Here is a 23,803-nt window from a genome sequence, read left to right as displayed (position 1 = left end):
GCCTTTTGGTATAATGTTCTTTGTAATGCAATGATAAGATTGTGTATGCAGACTTAGTATTAGCAGATTATGCCCTCACTGTTATTGCATTGAAGCTGTCTATTAAGTAAGAGCTTTATTTTTAATTAATTCATAAACTTCAGAATGAATTCAAAGAGAATGAGATATTCCTAAAAATTGAATTACTGTTCTCATGCTCCGTTAAATATTTGAAAATTTCTTGCAAAAATGAAGAAAGCCTATACTAAAAGTGATTATTAGTTCACCAAACAAGAAACACATTTAACACTTTCAATTCAGGCCTTGTCTGTGTGAGCTTCGTTAGTTCTATTACTAGTGAGCATTCATGGGTGTTATGTGATGTATTGGTGTAAAATTATTTTGTGCAATACAGACATCGTTCGAAGGTGAAGGTGAATCAGAACGTGAAATATAAATTTTTTTGTTGTGTATCATGACTATGTACCGGGTGACTAATATACTAATTCACCTCCGCACGATTAGATGTTCACACAGAATAATTTCTCTGATTTGACATAGCAGACGGGTGGCGCCAAGTGAGCGAGTTTGGAGCATGAATAAACATGTATCATATGAATACATGTATTATATGAATTTATGGGCCCAAGCTTCCTATATTTTGAATGAACATAAATATTGAGCCAACAAAATAATCTCCCAACACATTCAGATGGAAAATAATTTGTTTAAAAAAAGTTAAAATCTCTCTAAATTGGGAGCTTAAACTATTACTATCATCTCCATTGATTATCATCTTTAAACTTTACATCATACTCATTTTATTTCAAATAAAAAAAAAAAAAACCAGATTTTAATTTAAACTCATCCAATTCCAAAATCTTCCTTTTTAGGCACCTTCAACCAAACCACTTCAAAATACAATAACTCATCTCAAACCAAATTCCATTTCTTAATCCCATATATATATATATAGTAAATTCTTCCTCTTTTTGATTTTTTTTTTTAAATTACGTTCATGAACAATGCAATATCAATATTGACATAATACTATTCACAACATGAATATAATAGCATTTGACATTCGGCTAAAAAACTAGTGGAGAGCATACGTACATTTACAATTCGATTGGAGATGATCTTACACCATTCTTCTTTTATAGCCGACCAAATAACCCCATAAAAATACCAAAGAAACACATAATTGTTTTCTTCCAAAAATTAACAAACTTTAAATAAAATCAAAATACTTCTTTAACCAAAAAAAAAAATCATATTATCATCATTTTTCTACGAGAATTTTCATGTATTAATTACAATATTTAATTTTCATAATCATTAATTTATTTAAAGACAAATAAAACATAAAATATAAAATTTGATTGATAGATCAAATCATCATAGTAATTTCATAATAAATTTAACAATTATAAAACCCATCCCGATAAAATTTGTGTTAAAATAGCCCAACCCAAAATTTCTACTTCCAGCTCCCTAAAATTTAAAAGAAGATTCCGAGAATGTTCCCCCTCAAGATATAGTCGCCAATCATTCAGAACAGATACCAACTGTAAGGAATACGAGAAGAAAAGACAAGATAAAGATAAAGCCCTTACCATTTATGGATTTGAATGGCTACGGAGTCTCGCTGAGGGAGCGCTGCTTCATCATCCTCGCACCCAGAATGCTCTCTTTCCTGGAATTTAGTGAGTGGGAGCACAGCGATTCAGCGAATTGCTCGGTCAGATTTAGGAAGAGAAGCAGGTTCTGCTGGTACTTATCTTCGTCTTGCAAGCTCTTTTCTGAACTAATCTTTGATAATTTTCTGTCAAATATTAGCTGCTTATCCTCGCTTGGTTCTTCATCCTCTGACAAATCTCGCATCGCTAGATCATCATACTCCTCATCAGATTTGGTTGAGTGCTCATCAACCGAACCTTCCATCTGCGTGAAGGGAGAATGCAATAGGCATTCAGTAACAGATTTCATTCCCAAGATTTATGCTTTACAAGCAGTACGAAAGCTGTCCCAAACGAAACCTTAGTTGGGTGCTATGTTTCAATTCAGTAAAAATTGCGAAGGAGAAGAATAAGTTGAAAATGGATGAAGGGATCTTTAAGTGTTATTTAATGTAATGATGGCCAATGATTAGGAAAATTTCATATATTACTATTTTTCTTGAAGCAATTAATAGAAAATAGACATAATTGGTTTTAGAAATAAGAGCAATTATAGTAATTCCAAAAGTATCTCTATATCTATAACAAGTTTCACTATACTTGTTAAGTTCTTACCTCATCATGGATCTCCTTAGCGACATCACTTAGATCTTCATCACTATCAATATCAGGGTGATCATCAGCCTCTTCACTGCCAGAGACAGATAACTCCTCTTTTGGCTGCACAAAGAGATTGGCTAAATACTGAACCAAAAAAAAAAAAAAAACAAGAGGTGTGTGCAGTACAGGTTCAGCCAACAATAAGGCATCATCGTTTGTCCAAACCCAACATGTTAGCTAAATTGATAGACAAACCAGCATAAAAGCTCTTACAAATGCCTGCAAATTTAACTGCTAGGGGGAACATGAGTGTCATGCAAGTTTTATTTTTTAGTGCAATTATAAAATTGAAAATTTATTTATTTATTACACCCCTCTTTATGAGCTAAAATGTCATTAAGCCAATCATGAGAGTTCATAACTAATCAAGCGAGTTCAAGTAGAAATGGGAGCTCTTCAATAAGCAAAGTTCCCAGCAAAACATTATAGCTAATATATAGAATTTAAGCATGTGGTTGTTAGACCTGAACCGATCCAATCTGGACCGGTTCAACTCTATGCTCGTCAGTCCAAAGGGGGAGGCGGACAAGAGAGAGGGGCGATAGCATTGGTGGGCCCCATGGCCTAAATTAAATAGGATTTGGGAGGGAAAATTTAAATGAGAGGTTGTTTAGAGATTAATTAATTTTTCTTTCACTTTAATTAGTCTTTCTTGTTAGGGTTTGGGGGTTAACTTGAGTTTGAAATCAAATTTGAAATCTAAGGTTTGTTCATTTGGGTCCTAGGCTTGGCTAGAGATTTGGAGAGCTGTTTCTTCCTCTCAAATTGAAGAACCCGGTATTGTTTGCTGTTTTCTTGCATCTACTAGTGGATTTCTTCATTGTTTCTCTCCGTTTTCACCAGAAAACTGCTGTAAATTGCTGTTACTGCTGTAAACAGCAGTTTTTCCCCTGTTTTTCGCCAATTATTGTTAGGATTGCTTGGGAACTCAAGTACTACCTATCAGTGGCCTCTTAGCTTTTCTGTCTAACACCTGTTTTTACCATAAAATCCCAAAGAAAACCCAAGTCTGTGATCAAACTTCCAAATTAAACAGCGCATACTTGTACCAAGAACTCTTTCATTTTATAGAAATTTGGTAAGGTTAATTGAAAGATTAGTTGCAGAATTATAGCAGAAATCAATAAAAAAAAGGATACCTCTTTAGCAGCTGCTTCTGACATCCTTGGAGAGCTGCAACAGGAGGAAAAGTATCTGCTTCCTGTGTCAGTACCATCAGCCCTCGAATCATCAACGCTTCCTGTATGACTAGTACCACCTGTGTCACTAGGCCAGGCACTGATTCCAAAATTACCAAATGGGAGATTAACAGGTTCTGCCTTTCCAATTGGTAAGAAACCATACATGGGAATTCCCACTATTTTCTCATCAACATTGGCAGATAGGGATTTTAGACTACCATCAGCAGACTCGAAAGGCCAAGCTTTGGCAACAGAGCCATCTGTGTAAAGAAGAGCCATGACATGCCTTGAAGACCCTTGCCTCCTTATTAATTGGAACATACCCTTGGAACTCAGAATATCAGCGGCACATTGATTTCTATGCTCCTCATCCACTACCGGCACCATATTAGTTGCTGGATCATAAAGAGGTTCACCTGCAGCACGCCGGCGTAAACAGCTAAAGATTGTAGCATGAATTACTGCAACACTGCGGTCAACATTTGTATTATTTATTTTAGGTACCAAGTGCTTGTCTGCCCGATCACAAAGATAGTCCTGAATTGTCCTAATATTTTTTATATATTTGACGTACTTATTCTTGGCAGGATCTAGAGCCATATACTTTGCACGTACTGCAAATCGCTCTGTATGTTTTTCCTCATTTCCAATATAGATCATGAATGGTATTATTGAAGGATGTTTCTTCATTAGCCCCATCTACATTATTATAACAATATAAATCAGATATGAATATTATGAAGGATAATTAAGAAACCAACATGTTCATCTGTTGCATCTCTTGTCAGAAAAGGCATAACGATTTGTTTAACATTTTTTTTTATAAAATTTATAAAAAGGTATCTAAACAGTTTGCGACGGACCATGCAATATAATTATTCCAGTAGAGTCAATTAAGAGTTGATCATACTCGCCAACTTCATTTGGGAAGACATAAATCAAACACTTAAAAATGTTATTGAACTAAAGAAGACTGGTTTTCCTGCTTACAAAGGTACCCACCACAAAATTGAGGCTCAAGTGAACACCTTCAACAACAACCGATTCTCTTCGATTCTCCCAAGCAGTGATCAAACGGTCCAAGCTATCTATAACCATCTCGCTCTGTGCTTTAAATCCTTTGATAGCCATTTGCCTTTTGCTAATCGAGTCTACAGAAGCTAATCTAATAGAAGATTGGCCGTCAGCTTTTCCATTCAATGTTCCATCTGAAAAATCATCCTTTATGATGGGATGAGAAATGATGGCAAGTTTTTTTGCTTTCCGTCTAGCCTTTGCTTCTGCAACAGCTAGAGGATCTAAGCATTCTCCAGCATGATATGTTGAGGCCCAAAGGAGAGGATTTTGCTTCTCATCAACAAAGCTTCTCATCATATGCCGTATGGAATCAGTAGAGATTACAGTGGTGAGGCCCAACCGGCTTCCCTATTTGGATGTACATTCAATAAATAATATTAAAGGATGATGCAGGATTACTACAGATGATTAAAAAAATAAAAATAATAGTGCTAAGAAAAAAATAAATTCCTTAAATAAGACGAATTTCACAAGTCTGTAAAGGTAAAGGTCAGCGCCAGGCAAAGATTTAGGTGCCGCTAAAGAAAACAGATTTTTTTTTTTTTTGTGTGTGAGGATAAATTCTAAGTGATACAGAAGGCACAATAAAAAAGCAAAAAATGATCGCAACAATAAATTTCCACAGTTTTCAAATAATGCAATTTCTGCAAAATTCCATAAATACATGGACTTAATAAAAAGATAGCATTTTAATGGTAAAGTGAACAGTACCAGCAAAGCAGACAGAGTAGACTTTCCGCATCCACTTGTTCCACATAAGAGAATAGTCACAGATTCCTTTTTTTCTCGGATTCTACAAAAGAGGTTAGAAAAAATTAAAAAGATGTCATGAGGTCTACAAGATTGCGAAGAGTGAAAGGAATAGAGAATAAATAAAATAACATAGAATACAATTTACAAAAATATTGAAACTCTTACATCGGCCAAAAAAAAAAAAAACACATCTTTTTCATCCATTTCCAGCAGTATTGAAACTATTATATCATTTTTGTTGAGATTGGTCCAGCTTTAGATTGGTAGTTTCCTAGGTGCATTTTATCCAATAAAGCCTCTATATATAGAAAGGTTGTAATATGTTTTCCCCCCTAAGCCAAGCAATAAAATTAGTTCTAATTTGTTCTTTCCTCCCTCTCCCTCTCCCTCTCTCTCCCTCTCTTCCAAGAAGCTCAAGAAAAGCTTCTTCTTTCTCCAAGATTCATAAGAAATAGTATCAGAGCTAGGTGGAGGTGGAGAAAGTTCTTGCATTCAAGAAAGAGGGAGGCTCATCATAATTTGTTCGAGGAAGGAGATTGAGATGGATTGCACGGCAGGAGTGTCCTGTATATGCGGGTGGTGAGCACAGAAGGAAGGCACTCGGGTGCATGAGTGCAGAGGTCACGCGGATCAGGCGCGTGTGTTGGGCTCGAGTGGGAAATGCTGGCCGGTCACGCAAAGGCCTGCTGGTGCGATTGGACGAAGGCACAACACAAGCTAGGTGGTCACGCATGAAGAGGATCAGAAGTTTCAATTGGGCGACAGTGGTCACGTGAAGCGGGTTGGGACATTAAAAGGGTTAATTGGCATTGACTACTTCCATGCAAACAGGGATGGCCACACAGATTGTTGGCCGGACTGATTGTGCGATTCAGGATTGTAGACAAAACATGAGGTTGCATGGAAAGTAGTGAACTGGGACCGCGAGTGGGAGCGATAGGCGCGATTTGGTTCTGTGATTGGGAGCTCGGAGCAGCTGGTGCCGCACAGGGCCGACGTGTGCGAGGCGGATTGGGGTTGTTCTTGCAGTCGAATTCGGGCTACATAAGGAATTCTTGCTATGGTTCAAGATCATGTCACACAAAGATTCAAAATCGACAAATTTACTGGTGAAAACAATTTCGGCTTTTAGAGAATCAAAATAAAGGCTCTATTTGTTTATCAAGGAACTTCTAAGGCGATTTCAAGGGAATATCTTGCTGCCGTAACCATCAGGATAAGAACTAGACAAACCCAATTGAAGGCTCATAATGCGATTCTTTTATCGCTCGGTGATGAAGTGTTTAAGGAAGTAGCTGAAGAGGGTTCTACTATAGAAGTCTGGGAGAATCTGGAATCATTGTACTTGAAGAGATCGTTAGCCAACTGGTTATATCTAAAGAAAGATATATACACATTGCATATGAATGACAACAAAGACTTGAAAAAGCACATAGATGAATTTAAATAAATTATTCTTGATCTTAAGAATGTATATGTTAAGATTGAGAAGGAAGATCAAGGCATTATTCTCCTAAGCTCTTTACCAAAATCATATAAGAATATAATAGATTACTATATGGTAAGCAGACGTTGACCATGACCGAGGTAAAGTCGGTTTTCATGTCCAAACAACTTCAGCGACGGATTGATGATAAAGAAGAAAATATTGGCAGCATTCTAATAGCAAGAGGAAGACCAAAGTTCAGTAAGAAATGTTTCTGTTGCCATAAAGAAAGACATTTCAAGAAAAAATTGCATGGATTTGTTGAAACAACAAGTAGCCAGGCCTAAAGAAAACGACAACTTAGCTGTGGCGGCAGATTTGAGAGACGAATGAATTGATTCAAATGTTTTGTAAAATTTGGACTAAGGTAAAAATTGTTGTGATTGGTTCAACTTTAGATTTGTAGTTTCCTAGGTACATTTTATCCAACAAAGCCTCTATATATAGAGAGAGGTTGTACTAGGTATTTTTTAAGCCAAACAATAAGATTAGTTCTGATTTGTTCATTCCTCTCTGCCCTCTCTCTCTCTCTCCCTCTCTTTCAAGAAGCTTAAGAAAAGAAGCTTCTTTCTCCAAGATTAATAACAATTTTCTACAAGTAAAAAAAAAAAGAAAATTGAGAAAAAAAGAAGCAAATAGGGAACTAGAGCACCCACTACAAATTAGCTCTACTTAATAGAGTAGTCCTAATAAGAGAATAGTTAGAATACTCATCAATATTTTATAAAGCCAAATATAATATATTTGTGAATTATTGCTTAATTCGTTCCTAATATCCGGCCTAAAACTTTAAAGAAAACAGGTAAATATAAAATAAAATTGTCTATACACAAATAATATTTAACTACAAAACCAATAAACCTTGCATAATCACTTTATTTGTAAAATTCTTAAATCAATCATACAGTTCATCTTTACATTCGTTGAATGATAAATACTATTATTTAAATTTATATTTCATATCAACACACAAAAATTAGTAGCAGCATTTCACCAAAAAGACTGAGCACTTCTCGCTAGTTTTGATTAGCATATTCAACACTTTAGGAGTCAAATATATTATAATGTTCAAAGAAATCTTCTCAAACTTTCGATCCAATTAAAAATTTAACTGAAATCATATCTCCCATCAAAAAAACAAATATAATTATGAACCTCATGAGAATCACATTGTCGCCTAGAACCATAACTTATCCAATTTAGTTTAAATTACATTATGATATTATTTTATTTTTTGACCCAATTATTATGACCTATTTAGAATTGATAAGAAGACGCAACATTAAGTTCTAAGATCAAATCTGATGTGATGTCTTAGAGTACAAGGCTTCCTACTACAAATATTAAGATTCATAATTCACTAGCCACTAATTTAAACATATATTTACAGCTTTTAATGAAAATCAGAAAGTACAAAAATTCACGCCAAATAATAATTTAATGATCGCGAGAGTGAATCACTTAATAAAACTATATAAAAAAAAGAAGAAAATTCACAAAAATTAGAAATTTAATCATCCCGCCGGTATAACGTGATAGATACCCTTCAGAATTATCAGACAACACTTGAATCATATTCAGAAGAATTCAACATACAACAAGCACATAAGTTTGAGAAAAAAGGAATTTTCATCAAGCAATCAACTAATTTTACAAGCCTTGGTAAACCTCTACTTACAATAATCCAATTACAATGTCTGCAAGTTTCTTTCCTAAATCAATCATAACTAAATCACAGCAAATTCGCAGCTAAGATTGAGTGGATAAGCACGAAAACAGGGTACTAGTTCAGCTGAAAGCTCTACTCCTTTTAGACAGTAAGTTAAACCACAGGTTTCGCCATCCTTCAATGATAACTAGTTCGTCCTTCAATGGTAACTAGTTCGTCCGTCTAAATAGTAATAAGCACAAGTTTTGCTGTCGCAATCCAGGTGTTGAAAACAAAGGGAAAATTCACATGCATAAAAATTCAAACATGCTTAAGACACCTGCAAACCAAAAAGCTAAAAAACAAAGCAGTCGAAGAATACAGCCAAAACAACAATCTTCAAATAGCAATGAACAAAAGCTGAATCAACTAAAACCATGGCTAACCCTACAGTAAACCCAAACTAATAACAACCAACAGTGAAACCAATCTAATAACAACCAATAATGACTCAAATAAACCTGCACAAGAATTCAGTGGACAAATCCCATTTTCTATAGGGATCAATGTCATAGACATGTTTAAACAAATAAACCAAAACATAAAAGTCAGAAAATTAAAGATCAAAGTAAGAAAAGTCAAGAATAAAATCAAACACAAAATGCTGATTTGCATCACATACCATCGGGAAACTATTAATCTAAAAAACAAAATGAATTGCACCAAAAGTGCCATGAATGACATGTCATTTTTATACCATTATTTAGAATAGAAAGACATTAGTTGATTATAATTATTACAGTTCTATTAAATTGTATTTATTTCCCTGTAATTATCTAACAGCAACATCAAAGAATACATAATCCTAAAAAATGAAGAACAACAAAAAACTCTACATATTAAACCATAACTAGTAACATAGTATCAATAATGTATGATTGCAAAAGATGGGCATTTAAGGAATCTAATGACTTGAGATATTGAAATATGCCTCTTAAACTTTGAACCATCCATTTTATCTACATTTCAATTTCCTGAATGAATTGACATTTAATGACTTTCTCTGCTAACATTTGAGTGAACTTAAGTAAAGTGCCGCAAGTAAATGAACTTACAAAATTACATAATATAAACTCCATAGCTTCTTTTGTCCACATATTATGTCAAGATGTAGTAAAGAATTCGGGATGAATATTTGAATGGATTTCATATAAAGTGCTGAATAGACCAAGGGAAGCAATGAGAAACAAGAAAAATTGGTATGCATAAAATGATAAAAACCATAGATTGGCTAAAATAATTGAAAAATTGCATGACAGTTGAAATTAGTTGATATCAACGCATATGAGCAGGAACATTCGGGCTGACAAATCAGTATGGGTCGTCAACACGCAACAAACAAAATCTGTTTTAGATACACATTTATTCAAGGACAAAAAGAATCTGTATTTAAAAAGCTAAAAAATCTTTATAAGATACACCCACTTAAACAGATCTTTTGAGCCAATGGAACTTAAATGAGTATAAAGTTAAACCAATTAGAGTAATGGCTGTGCTGCCTGATTTGCTGCAATAAAGACGGAAATTACATATAATACTCGTTTAAGCAAAATTTAAACAATGCTACAAAAAACATCGGTTGGAGGGAAAGGAACATTTGAAACTAAAAAGGGTATAAAGAATTTTGCACCTGCACGCCAGCATCAGGTCAGCCCTCTGGTTGGGACCTACATACTTGTATTCCGATAGAGCAGCGCAAGTAACTTTCAAGAATCTTTCTCTACTACAAACTACGGTTGTCAGTTTCTTGTACTGTTCAAACGGTATTGTGTAACCAGTCTCAGCACTTTGCTGAGCCAGGCCCTTCCGGTCTTCATCCTGATCCAAGCAATCAGCCACAAATTCCGTTCTCAGAAGCTCAAATACCCTTCGGCTGATCTGCCAAAGAAACACATTACCTACTTGAGAGTTGAGAACCAATCCACTGATTACTAAACCAGCTATAGCCGAAAGAAAAAAAGAGCACAAAGTTAATTAACTATATTGGAATTCAAACACAAATTGGCGTCGATAAATGCCCTAACACCCTCAAAACATCTCAAAAAAAAAAATTTTTTTTTTTTTTTAAAAAATCATTCACAGGACGCTAAAAGAAACCCCAGAAAGCAAGACAAGCACCAGGCGATGCATAATGCTACTCAGAAGTATCACAACCAAAACTCTTCCGGAACGGTACGAACGAAAACGAAGAAGCGACAAATAGAGACGTTCGGTTCCGAAGCAATAATTGAAATCATACTCAGAACGTCGACCTGCGAAAAACACAGAACAACTACATGAAAACCCCCCACTTACTACTGAAACCACTCATTATAGAGCCAAAACTCAACTAATCACAACGTAAATGTAATAACAAATTTGTAAAAGACATAAAACCATCAGCCAATCAAAAGAAAACTGTGGCAACGCGTGAAAACCTCCGCCCAAAACAACAGTTCTCAACAGACCTTGAAGGCATGCCGCGCTTTGCATCCCATGAGTTGCAGCGTGTTCTGTAACACGGGTCTCGTGTACCGAAACGAGGCTGTCTCCATCCCGCCATTACCTCCTTCCCCTCCTCCCTTCTCCCCCACGTCGTCCACCACCGCAATGTAGATAAGCTTCGGAACCTCCGACATCTCCAACAATCCCAAGCAATCAGCGAAACCAGCAACCTTTCAAAGCCATTGCACATCGAGATCGAAGAAACGATCCATGCGGACGCTGGCCGACGATCCACTGCAGCTTAGGGTTAGGGATTTCGTGACCTTAAGAGGAGCTGTGGCTCCGTCCGCCATGCTCAGAGCTCCCGACATGGCCTCTTCCTTCGCACCATTCGAGGCTACACATGTCGTAACACATGCCATTCCACGCTGCGATGAGTCGCGCTGCGCGTCCCGCCTTTGGATTTATATACTTATTATAGATCTTATCGAACGACCGCATTAGATCCGGCGTATCTCGGCATTATATATTATTATATATAGAGCTAGTACTAGTTATCAGCGTGTGGAACTACGTTGACACGTGGCAAAGTTTTGTTCGTCGGAATGGTAGTCGCTGTTGTGAGGGATTCGGCGAGCGTTCACGTTGTTGTCGAAATTGTCGTTTTTCAACTTTAGTTGTTGCGCCGAAAATAACGTTAGGATTTCCGGAAGAAATTAAAGTGATCCATTTTGCTATCACGCGCCTTGCCATGAAATGATATAGTGTAGGAGCATTGACATTAGGGGAGTCAATTCTTGACATGACCCGAAATTCAATCTGAATCTGATCCAAAAAAAATTCGGGTTTGGGTCGGGTTCGGATTCGGATATACGACCCGTTTGAAAAAACGGGTTCGAATTGACTCGGAAACCCGCGGGTCAACCCGATTTGACTCGTGAAATTCAATTTCCCACCTCACCCATCTGTCAGCCTGTCGCCGTGTCGTGTAGCCCTGTGGTCTGCCTCATCACGGGGCCAATCCATGTCTCAGTCGCGTCGTTTTGTCCTGACGCGCTGAGCGGTCTGCCGCGTCCGTCACTCCAGTCTGCCGCACCGCGAGACGTCCGCTCCGTCGCACCGGTAGGCGACCACTGCAGCTGACGGGCTCTTCGGACTCCGCCTTCCCGACCAGTCACTGCTGGGTGTTGGCCTCACCATCGTCGTGCTCAAGGCGTCAAGGCATCGGACGGTCTGTTTGCAAGCGCATCTCGGGTCTCAATTCGTGTTCACAAGCGCAACCCATTTATCATACGGGTCGAGTTCGGGTTTGTATTTCTGAACCATTTGTAAAACCTGATCAGGTTCGAATTGACCCTAAACCTGAAACCAACCCGAATTGACCCGTAAAAATCCCGCGTGACCTGTCTCGTCAGCGACTCAGCGTCATCGGCCATAAATAGTATGTAATATAGAATGTTTACCCTTTGGGTTTGATATAATTATGTGTGATCTCTTGAAATTATATTGATAATCAAATTTGATATACAATTCATTATTTTTTTTTTCTCAAAGAAATTTTTTTCATATTGTGAAAGTCAAGAGGATTATTTTTATTTTTTTGAGAACACTCATGCCAATTACTTCTCTTATTTCATATCTATTTCTCTTGCAATATTTTTCTATAAAGTTATTTCTAAGATTATTTTCAATCGTTTAAAGTTAGTTATACCTTTTATTATACAATTTAACCAAGCGGATTTTCTTCAATACTGGATTTCTATTAACAATATCATTATGGATAATGAAATTCTACATGAATTCCTGCACAACTAAAACGAAAATCTTCTTGTGCTAAACTGTACATTAGAAAGGTTCTCACTAACATTCGAGTTTCCTTAAATAATTAGAATAACCGTTCAAAAGGGTTTAAAATTTTCTAAAATCAAATGAAAACAACTGTTTTTATAAAAATAATTAGAAAATTAAAAATTAAAATAACACCTTCATAAACAAGTAATTAGAAAACTAGCATTGTAATTAATATTTAAACCATTAATTGAACTATTAGATAATTAAACTAAATTTTAATTATATTACTTAAATATTATTAATATTAATTAAAATTAAAACAAATAAATAGCTTATATTTAAAATACAATATTAATTTAAATTTTTAATGAACTAACCGCTTTTATCCTGCCAAATAATTTCACAAAATTTATCAAATTTTAATTTTTTTTTTTGCGAAATAGTTTTCAAGATTTATGATTTGATAAATCCAGATTTACAGAATTTAATAAATCCTACTTGTTGCAAACGCACCTAAGTGTAATTTCCTCTAAATTATTTATCTATTATTATAAAGGAGTAAATAACAGTTTGACATCGAAAAGTGAGAAAAGGAAGTTACATTGCTGTTATCAAATTGGGGACCGATGCTAAGGTTCACATGTTTAAGAACCCTAATCAAATCAACGTTCCCCAAGTAAAATGAGAAATGCTAAAATTAGAAGCCTCACGCATCGTTGAGGCTAATGAGTTTCACCTAATGCTTATTTCCAAAGTGCCACCACCTTCTCTTTTTCTTGACTTCTGCTGCTGGAAGATCTGTAAAAGAACCAAAAGCAATCCTTAGAAAAGAAGTATCTAAGAGCTTCTTCTAAAATCCCTCGCACGTTTTGAAAAGTTAAAATTTGAAAGCAAATTTGATTTTGAACTCTACAAACGCATTGAAAAACCCTCGTATGCTGGATTAATTACGTTGTGCGGAAGCCGAATGCCATCCGTAGACCAATCAAAATACGCAGTATCACCCCATTGCTCGGTACCGCTCCTCGGTACCACGGCTCGGTACTGTTGATGTGGCGCATTCTAGTTGGTCTCCGGACGGCATTCTACGTCCGGCCTCCGCATAAATCATTTCCCTTTTTTACTAATAAGACTTGTTGAAGTTCAAACTCTGTGTTGGAAAGAAACGAGGCATGAGAAGAACTTACCTCCCTCGGGGTAGATGGAGTTATAGTGAACCTCAGCCCAGAAGCTCAAGAAAATTACTGCAAAGCACATTTAATCAGTGTATCAGAAGATTTGTGAGAGCTGAAAGTAAACAGTTAGGTCTAAATGAAAATAATTCAATGTAAATTTAGGTGGAAAAAGAGTTTCTTAATAAAGGTAAAGGGGTTAAAACTGGCTGCATATGAGGGATTTTCAAGCAAATTTAGTCTCAGAAGAAAAATTGAACTGCACAAACTCAAGCAAACCAAAAAGAAGGTTGAAAAATGAGGCAAATGTTAACACTGACTGGTCACCAATTTTTTAAATGCTGATGGCCACTAAGTAAAGTGTTTATGGTGGAAAACTATTTGGAATAGTTGGAGTGCTTGGAAGACTAACAGTTGAGGGAATAATTGAGAGGGGTTCCATTATTTCCAACAATAACATGCTAAAGTTCTTGATTCAAAAAAAGCAAAAAGGCTAATGAAGGAAATATATTTAATTTTAGATAAATATAAATGTATTTGAATTACGTTTTTTAATAAGAGTATGTTTAACATTTTAATATTATGAATTAGCTCGAAATCAAAATATAAACAAGATTTTAACTCTTACAAATAGGAGAACAAAGAGAGGCATGAAGCGGTGTGCACGTGTAAGAGATGGATGTGAAATCAATGGAGTGAATTTCAATCTCTATTAGATCCAAAGAGAAACGAAGTACATTTCACTGAATCTTGTCCGACTAAATTTCTGTTAGTTCAGAATAGGGGTGTCAATTTTTGACCCGATCCGAACCCGACCCTAAAAAATCCGGATTCGGGTTGACCAGTTTATGAAACGGGTATTACAATAAAACGAATTTTGGTCGACTCACGAACCCATGAACATTAAGATGGTTATCTTTTGATGTTCAACATCTTGAATGAGATAAGATAATGTTGCACGAATTTAATGAGAAGCGATAAAAAACAATAAGATCATTCAACCGTTTCCTCGGATTCAATAACTTTATATGGCAGTCAAGTTTCATGTGATCGACACTGACGCCCCATTCAAAGCGCTCGTGGGTCGGTCGTGACTGTACAAATATGTCATTATTTTGTCTATCCGCCACCAGTGCACGAAATACTTAAGAGACGGAGAAGAATTCAAGGTTAGTAGTAGCATACAACCTTTCATAGTGCCATATATATATATATATATACCAAAATGTTAGATCTTTGTCCCAAAGGAACCAAAGCCAACACAAACATTCAAAATTCAGACATCTACATCGAAGGGTGTGAAGCAACATGAAAATGAAGGTGTTAAAAAGCAAAGAGGACAAAAGATGGCAAATGCAAACTCTCCATAAAACCGCCAATCCTCCATCTAAGTTAAAAGTAGTTGTTCACCACTTGTAAAGTGATATAGAGGTAGAATAAGGTATCCCATGTCAAACTCAAGGAGACATGCAATCCTCCATCTAAGGGGAATGATAGAAGCCTATCCACATTTAGATTATGAATTCGAATCATCTTATACATGCAAGGTACAATGTCTCCCCAAAAAAGTAACCAACACTTCAACATAAAAAACTACTCGCGTATTTACGCCTTTAACTTTCCAGTATTTTCAAAGAGGTCACTCCATATGAGATTCACAACATCAAAAAGTTGATAACATTCTATATACCTCTTTTACTTGAAAGTAGTGGATAAAGGAGCTTATTTTACAAATCAGAAGTGTATTAGGACATGTATTTTGATTAGCTCAATGAATTTATCGAATCTTGAAAGATAATTCTTACAAGGATACCTAAATACTATCCTGTAAGTGCTCAAAAATTGATGCGCAAGCTAAGAGTTCGAGTCAGAATCACAAATGGCAAACTCAATATTTTAAATGAATATGATATCAAAAAGGTACCCAATTGTCACGGAGAAGCGACAACTATGCAACCAAAAGCCTTAGTTTCATTATATTCAAATATCCTTAAAACCCATACATGAAGAACTAGACGATGGTGGGCAGGCTTCTATAATGAATTAGCTAAATATAGTCAATTGGGGAATCAAGGAAGATGCTTGCTCGACTATTATCGACACTCACCCATAAGAGGATAAAATTGTGGAGATAGAAATACTATGTAAATTCAAGGACCGTTTATTTGAATATATGCTGAGAAGCTCATTTTATCCTCTAATATGACGGTTCATAGATTAGCCATCAACCTTGACTCAACATCCGTTAAACAAGCTCCAATGCAAATAAGATTGGAGATTGAAGAGTAGGTTGTTATGGAAATGAAAAAACTTATTGAGGGGGTTATATTCGAGAAAAAAAAATATGCCGACTAGATAATCAATAAAATTCTCGTGAAAAAGATGAATGTTCAAATTCATATTTGTATCAATTTATGGGACCTCAATAAGACATCTAAAAGATGACTTTTCTCACCAATGTCATACAGCTAGTTGATAGCACTTCTAACTACGATATGTTCTCTTTCATAGATTGGTTATTAGGCTACAATCAGATCAATATGACTTTCAAAGATGAAAAACATACACCATTTAGGATGTGCATCAACTTAAACTGCTATGCAATTATGTCCTTCGGCTTGAAGAATAGTAGAGCTACATACCAAAAAACTATGAAACACAATTTTTACTCCTTAATCGATCAAAAAGTGAAGTGTTATGTCAATAATCTTGCAATCAAGTATAGAAACAACAAAGACCATCTTGATGATCTCAGAGTTGTATTTGAAAGAATAAAAAAATTTGACCTCAAAATATATTCTCCAAAATGCAAAAGATCAAACTTAATTTTATATCATACTTCTCGAATAAAACACATTGCTTATAAGGGAAGTTCAACAGTCACTCATTCTAAGTCCCATCCTCCTCAAAAGGATTGCTTGACATAATTTAAACCCCATAACAAGTACCACCTGATTCGTAAAATACACAAACAAACAGATAAAAAGTGCATTTTAAACTTCAAAATGAAACATCATGCGCATATCAATGATAAACTCCTACACAAATAACCAAAAAAATTTGGATATTTTAAATCTTATGCACACCAAAATGTAATTATCAAAATCAAGCTTAATGCCTAGAGAAGCGCGTAGTCATTCAGAGAAGTATGATGTCTCAAGAAAATATGTAGCTACATTAAGAAGCATATAGCCGCACCAAGAAGCTTGCAACCACTTTTAAAAGCCAGCTGATGCTTTGAGAATTGTGCAGCTACATGAAAAAACGTGCACTACCTCAAGAAGTGAGCAACCATTTCAAGAAGTGTGTTGCTCCCTAGCAAAGGATACAACTGTCTTTAGAAGTACAGAAGTGCATAGGTAAATATTTTGGCAAGATCAACCAAGTTTTAATGTATTTTTGTTGTCCGGGATGTCATTGATATTACTTTATACAATCATCATATTAATTTCTATTAGAATGTACCAACAATATGAGAGCTCAACACATAATGATTAGATTAATGGAACTTTTTGCTCCCTAAAATGGCAGGACAAACATAATCATGACAATTAAAAGCACTTGGCATGTTAATACCTAGAGTCAAAGAATCACATGATCATTTTTTGAATATTGAAACAGTAGTTAAGAGGGACTCGATTGCAAAAAAAAGCTTATTTATTGCATAATTAGTTAGACATAAAATTGTTAAAAATTAAATGCTAGAGGTCAAAGGGGCCTGAAGCCTGACACTCCCATCTTACACTCCCATCTTACACTCCTACTTCACTACCACCTCATACTCCCTCAACTCACTCCTATGAGTGGCTCAGGCGCTCAAATTCATGCAAGCACACATGCTGTGGGTGCTTATGCCGCCCTTGCCATGCACGTGCCTCTTGGCCATGCTCAACCAAATGTCCTCACTTACGTACGCTGCTCTCATTTCGTCAGCCTCATTTACTTAGTCAATGCTTCACGATATTGTCATCCGACTACTTACGTTCACACTTGGGTAGGGTTATCGCTCTTGGTCCCTCCAACTAGGGTAGTCATGTTATCTTTTCTAACTGCCTTCCTCCCTATCATGGATTTCTACTCTTCTCTCGCTTTCAACAATGTGCTTGTTTCACTTTCTTTGCCTTTAAACATGCATCGGTTATCATTTTGGCTTCCAATTTTGGGTCCTCCGCCTCCTTTACCACCGATATTTCAATGGATCTCACCTCCTATTTCTCCCACAATAATTTCTCATAAGTTTTGAATGAACACCTAATTAGGTTGCCATCTCCCATCTCAATGTTTCCTTGCTTCACAGATCCTCCTCCTGCTTCCTCTCCTTTGGAACTTACGCCTCTAGTTGCTCACCCCACTCGTTCCTTCACAAATGTTATTGGTGCACAGAATGATTCAAGAATTTATCCCTCATTATCAAATAAATATTCACCATTCTTTTTCGGTCAAGATCCAATATCACCCCCTCATAAGCATCCATCCATACATCAGGGCAAACCTGCACTTATCTTACTAAAAAAGATATTTCAGAGCTTACTACTGTGGGTTCCAAAAATTTGCGCCCTACCTCTCCACTCCTTTTTGTTGATGGGGAGAGTTTTAATGGATTTAGATTCCGAGCAAATTTTCATAAAGAAGATTAGGTTTTAGATAAGAGACTACCAATATATTTTGCCCTCATTTTGCAAGGATTTTATGATCTGAGCTGTGATTTTCCATAGGCGTAAGGCCCTATAGTTAATTATCTCTCTCGATAATGAGAGAGAACTTTCGATTAAGGCTATTCGTTAAGTAGGCACTTAGAATCCAGCGTATAATAGCAACTTTAACGTTTGAATTTGGTCTTGGCTTTTAGAATTTATGATTTGAAATTTATCATCAGATATTTAAAACAGGTGATAGGGAGGATGATGACGGGCCCGATCAAGATCCCATGATTCCGTTATCTCGGGTTGTCATGGTCCCTACTCTACTTAGTCAGACGAGGAAGTAGACCCAACCTGACAAAAGGCTTCTTGTTAACAGTCATGGGTTGCATCGTCCAACGGTATCTTGTAGACCTGAGGTGGATGTTTGCCTAAAGGGATATATTTGAATCCACCTTAACAAATGAGTGGGCATAACAAGTATATCCTATGATTCATTACTCAGGGATTTAAATTCATTAGGGAACATATGAGCTTTGGCCATTATAGTAATATATTGGTTATATTTTGTAGCAAAACCACCCAATCAGAGGGTGTGTGTCACGTCCCCACAGGCAAGAGGTTATTTGAGAATGAATCTTAGTGATATATCCGACATGACATTCGCTCTTTGTGAGCTAAAATTAGTTTCAAATTTATCACCCCCAACAAATGACTGTGGGAGGCAGATAGGTTTTAATTTTAAGTTTTTAGGTGATAGATTTCATTTTAAGGATTTAGACTTTTAGTAGGTTTTGAATTTTGAAATTTTAATAGGATTTGAGTATGAATCCATTCGGTTGAGATTTACATTCAATACGGTCATAATCGGGGATGTAAATAATTAATTGTTTGAACTTTGCCAACTCTATTAGTCCACTAACAATGGATCGGGTTTAACAATTGACGATTATGCGAACGCTAAAATCGAAGACTTATGTTTTATGACGAGCTTCGATTAGAGAGCCTTTGAAGGGTTATAACAGATTTGTGATTAAGCGTTTGTTTGTTAATCCGAGTCAGGTCGACTCCAATCCTTTCAAGAAGCTAGGAGGATGAAACTTGGAAAATTTGACCAATGCAACATTCTCAGACTGTTGGATTTAGGAATCAAATGTAACGATCAGAGCACATATGAGATTTATTTTAGTGTATAGATCAGAACTATTATAGTGGTATTACCTTTTGTCTGCTTGTACAAATGGGTTGCGGATCCGATGGCTTGAAAGCGTATTAGATTTCAATTGTTGTGTATAGGAGAGATACATTGTTTAATTCATTTTCTCTCTTTCAAGTTATCATATCATTCAATATAACGTATAGGGAATGCTTGTTTAATAAGCACTATGAGATCATGTTCTTGCTTGTGAGCGAGTTACATCATTTGCTACAAATCTCTTATTGTTGCCTACAAGCTAGTTGTGTGCACCATTAATCCACTGCTCCTGCTCACATGTGAATTATAACATCTTTAAAAAGTTTAATAGTGCCCTTCATCCTTAGTCTACTATTTTTCAATATGTCCAATTTCAACAGTTGTTTAGCATAACAGAGTGCTATATCCAACTCCCTCAGCTTCAACATTTTCTAAGCTAAGGTGATATATTACTCTATAGTCTTTTACTCACATGAATTTATCAGCTTTTCAAGCACTTCAAATGCATCATCCTGCCATCCGAACTAGCAAGTGTTCTGCGTAAGATAAACCTTCTGCATAAACATTGCTCTCCCCAAAAATTTTAGAAGCTAGAAAGAGCGCTTTCATACAATTAGGACTCTTTCTATCACAACAAATCTTTTTCAATAGGCTCAAGGGAGTCAAACTATCACCCTTTCCAAGATAATCATAATGATATTTAATATATACTTGTTAGTTTTGATCGATTAAAAATATTATTTAAATTTAAGTTTTAAGATAGCTTTTGCATATAATTCAATCACAATCATAATTATGTGAGGGTCCTTTGTCGTTCAAAATTTTGGTACCCTCCCAGTATCCCCTCCCCGAGAGAGAAAGTTGGGAGGCACTTGCCTTTCAAATCCACCCGGCCGGATTAAATTTGACAGCCGAGGGCTTCGGGACAATTGGTCCTGACATAGATATTCAAATATTCAATGAGTGTATCTTAAGGGTAACTTGCTCATGTATTTATAACTCTCAATCAATGTACTACTTATAACTCATCTTGAATCACATGAATCAGTCGCCCCGATTTCTTATAACTTCTAATCAATTAGTAGCTCCTTATGACTCCCAATCAGTGAGGATCAGTAGAATATCACGTGAAGTTATCATATTATGTATCTGATATCATTCAATATTTCATTTAAAATGTAATAAAATCATATCAAATTGTTTAGAATAATCAAATTTATAACATATTCAAATTTGTAAGATGAAAACTTATGAAATCATGAGATAATATATTTTTTACAAATTTAAAAGAAATAAAATCCATAGAAATCAAAATCATTGAAAATAGAAGTAAGAAATTAATCACTTATAATAAATATAACAGAATTTGTAACAAGCATGACTAACAAATATGATCCAAAGACCTTTCTCTCTCGTCTCTTCTTTCTCTCTTTCAATTTCTTCCTGACCAAACAACCATGTGAGGGAGTCAATGGAGTGACGCAATGATATATGAAATATATATATATATATATATATATATATAGTTCATGGCCTGACGCCGCAACACTCACCATCAGAATTTTCATATGTTTCAAGAAAATTTATTTCACATATTTGAGTTATTACAAATTGGACATGACATATGTCTTCAGGTCTTCAGATTGATGTACTTATATATATTACACAAGCTTGCCTTGCACACTAACTAGAGGGAGTAAGAGGCCGGGTCGATCAGACTGGTCGACTGGGCACAGGGGAACGGATTAGATCATCAGGTCTGTGGGCTAGATAAGATGGTGGTGGAAGCCAATAGCTGGGTTCGTATGGAATAGAGAGATCGGGAGAGAGGGCGGTTGAATCGGTCTTGGTTGTGGGGGTGTTGGTCACGTGCAGTAGGAGGGTCAGACACGCACACTGGTGTGGGCTGAAGGGTCGGGTTGTGAGGGACGCACAAAGGTGAGTCTGCGGTTGGGAGATGCGCATGCGGAGGTCAGGCTGCAAAAGGGGCAACACGCGTAGGTTGGTTGAGGACGGGCAGGCAATGCTCGTGTGCAAAAATAGGAGGTGAGACTGGGGAATCGGGCTACTTTGGTGGAATTGATCAAGCACGAGAGGGATTTCCTTCGAGAAAATAGAGAAGTTGTAAGGAAGAGCAGCTTCTGCGTGGGTTAGAGTTTGAATGAGAGGGAGTGGGAGATTTAACATGCCTTTAATTGAGAGGAGTTGTGAGTGGGAACGGTTGGGAGCAAGGTTTGGGAGCGAGCAGTTGCGAGTGGGGCCAATCGATGGTTGGAGGTCAACAAGTACGCCTCTCTTCTTTTGTATTGTTGTCAAATTCTCATTGTGCCGCCCCATACTAGAGATTATCCACAAAATTTTATCTGATTTAAATTTGGTTGGTTACCATTCCGTTCCTCATTGATCCTCATCATGCATTATTGAACTACCTTTAGAAGCATATTACCCTAGTATGATGGTCCTACTATATCAGTTGTTTCCCGATGAGCATGCTAAAATGGTCTTCCTATTATAACACTCCCAAGAAACCACCTATAACTCTAATTTAGACTGTATTCCCCTAACTTCATCATTACTTAAATCCATCGACTTTATATTCCTTGGACTCTATACTTAGCAAACATTTACAAGTGGATAATATTACTGCTTATCTTTCAAGATTTTTTGTGGCTAAAGTCTTGGCTGAACTAGACGTTACTTCTCAGTCAGAAAAGGTGCAGATTGGCTACTTGACTTGTGGATATTGATAGAGGATTAAATTTGAAATATTATTCATCCTACAAAATTTTTATGCATAGTTTCTCTGAATCTTCAAGGCTCATCCAAATCTTAAGAAATCTAATTATTAGTCGCAAGAAGTATAATAAAATGATCAAAATCGTCCCTATACCACTTTGGAAGAAACTCCACTATTAGAACATATCTGCAATTAGAACTTTGAATCCGCTTAATTTTTTTTTTTTTAATTTAAAGTATCTAATGCCTGCATCTTTTAGTCATAATGGTGGTCACATCAACACCAACAAGCATCACTACAACACCTCTCCTCCGTCCAATTTATTAACAAAAAAATGACCAAGACTCCTTGTAACCTTATGATTCAGATGAGAGCACTCAAAGTATCAACTCTATCGGAAATGAGGCTTCAAATTTTATTTACTAAATGAGGCAAAAATTAAAAAAAAAATCAATTGAAGCTACACTATTTCACTAAGCTTCAAGCAAGGAGATCCAAATGAGTTATTTTGTAATTTTATATTTATAAGGACTAAGTATCATAAACTATCATGCTCTATGTATCTTTTTTGCGTATTTATTCTTAGTAATTTCCCGTGATACACTCATATCATTATCTTAAGAAGTAGAGGACAAAGCATAAACAAAATGATAATATATGTATATCTCGTTAATTGTTATACTTTCCAATATAAAGCAAATATAGAAAAATCATATTGTAACGTCGAGGAAATAAAGAACGTAAAAAAGAAAAAAAATCATGATTACTCCTACTTTATTAAAACTGTTACTATGATTGTTCAAGCCTTAATCTTTACTATTAGTGTTCTGAATGGTAACCACATATAGAAAACAAGCTTAATTTTAAATCACCTTTTGATCAGGTAACAGTTAGCTGCATGGAAACACATTTTAACATTAAAGAGCATACATAACATACCTCGCTTGGACCGTTGAGCATTAGGCAGGATTTCTATGTAGCAGGTGTCTTTGAATGATGTTATGACAAATATTTTAACACCATACTGCAAGAGAAAATGAGCACGCAGAAGCATCAGGACATGAATAAAAAGTACATAAGCCATTTTTGTGGAGATCCTCCCATAAGATAAAGTGAAAAACAATTGCATCATTTCCTAAAAACTTCTTTCTTTCCGCATCAAGACAAGAGTGTCATTGGTTTTATGCATACCATTGGCTCCTTAGTCATGTACAGATACTACACGCACGCAATCATAAGAAAAACTTCAAAAAAGTTCTTCCTCTAGCTAAGCCAAGAGCTATGGGTGGCTGTAAAAATGGTATTTAACACGTCTAACTAA

At 36.0% G+C, this 23,803-nt stretch overlaps 2 protein-coding genes across 4 annotated transcripts in view; both read right to left on the bottom strand.

The window, feature by feature from the left end:
- Positions 1-1,580: 1,580 nt before the first annotated feature.
- Positions 1,581-11,363, bottom strand: LOC110111115 (P-loop NTPase domain-containing protein LPA1). The gene is made up of 7 exons (XM_020842846.2): positions 10,971-11,363; positions 10,154-10,401; positions 5,288-5,369; positions 4,502-4,924; positions 3,458-4,198; positions 2,274-2,378; positions 1,581-1,923 (listed from the first exon to the last, which is right to left on the bottom strand). Exons 1-7 carry the CDS (start codon positions 11,139-11,141, stop codon positions 1,615-1,617), a joined length of 2,079 nt encoding a protein of 692 aa, XP_020698505.1. The 5' UTR covers positions 11,142-11,363; the 3' UTR covers positions 1,581-1,614.
- A 1,889-nt stretch (positions 11,364-13,252) lies between these two features.
- LOC110111106 (OTU domain-containing protein DDB_G0284757) overlaps positions 13,253-23,803 on the bottom strand; it is a 45,943-nt gene continuing 35,392 nt past the window's right edge. For 2 of the 3 annotated variants that reach the window (XM_020842822.2, XM_020842823.2), the window contains exons 9-11: positions 23,422-23,506; positions 13,926-13,982; positions 13,253-13,536 (exon numbers count right to left, since the gene is read on the bottom strand). In XM_020842822.2, coding sequence (XP_020698481.1) covers positions 13,475-13,536; positions 13,926-13,982; positions 23,422-23,506 — 204 coding nt within the window. In that variant the 3' untranslated portion in view covers positions 13,253-13,474. Of the gene's footprint in view, positions 13,537-13,689; positions 13,824-13,925; positions 13,983-23,421; positions 23,507-23,803 lie in introns of all 3 variants that reach the window. The other variant, XR_003702696.1, reaches the window with a different exon arrangement.

The sequence above is a fragment of the Dendrobium catenatum genome, unplaced genomic scaffold (assembly GCF_001605985.2).
Source record: "Dendrobium catenatum unplaced genomic scaffold, ASM160598v2 fragScaff_scaffold_1427, whole genome shotgun sequence".
In the NCBI taxonomy this organism is placed as follows: domain Eukaryota; kingdom Viridiplantae; phylum Streptophyta; class Magnoliopsida; order Asparagales; family Orchidaceae; genus Dendrobium; species Dendrobium catenatum.
Note: the sequence above shows the minus strand (reverse complement) of the source record. Positions and strands in the feature narration are given on the sequence as shown.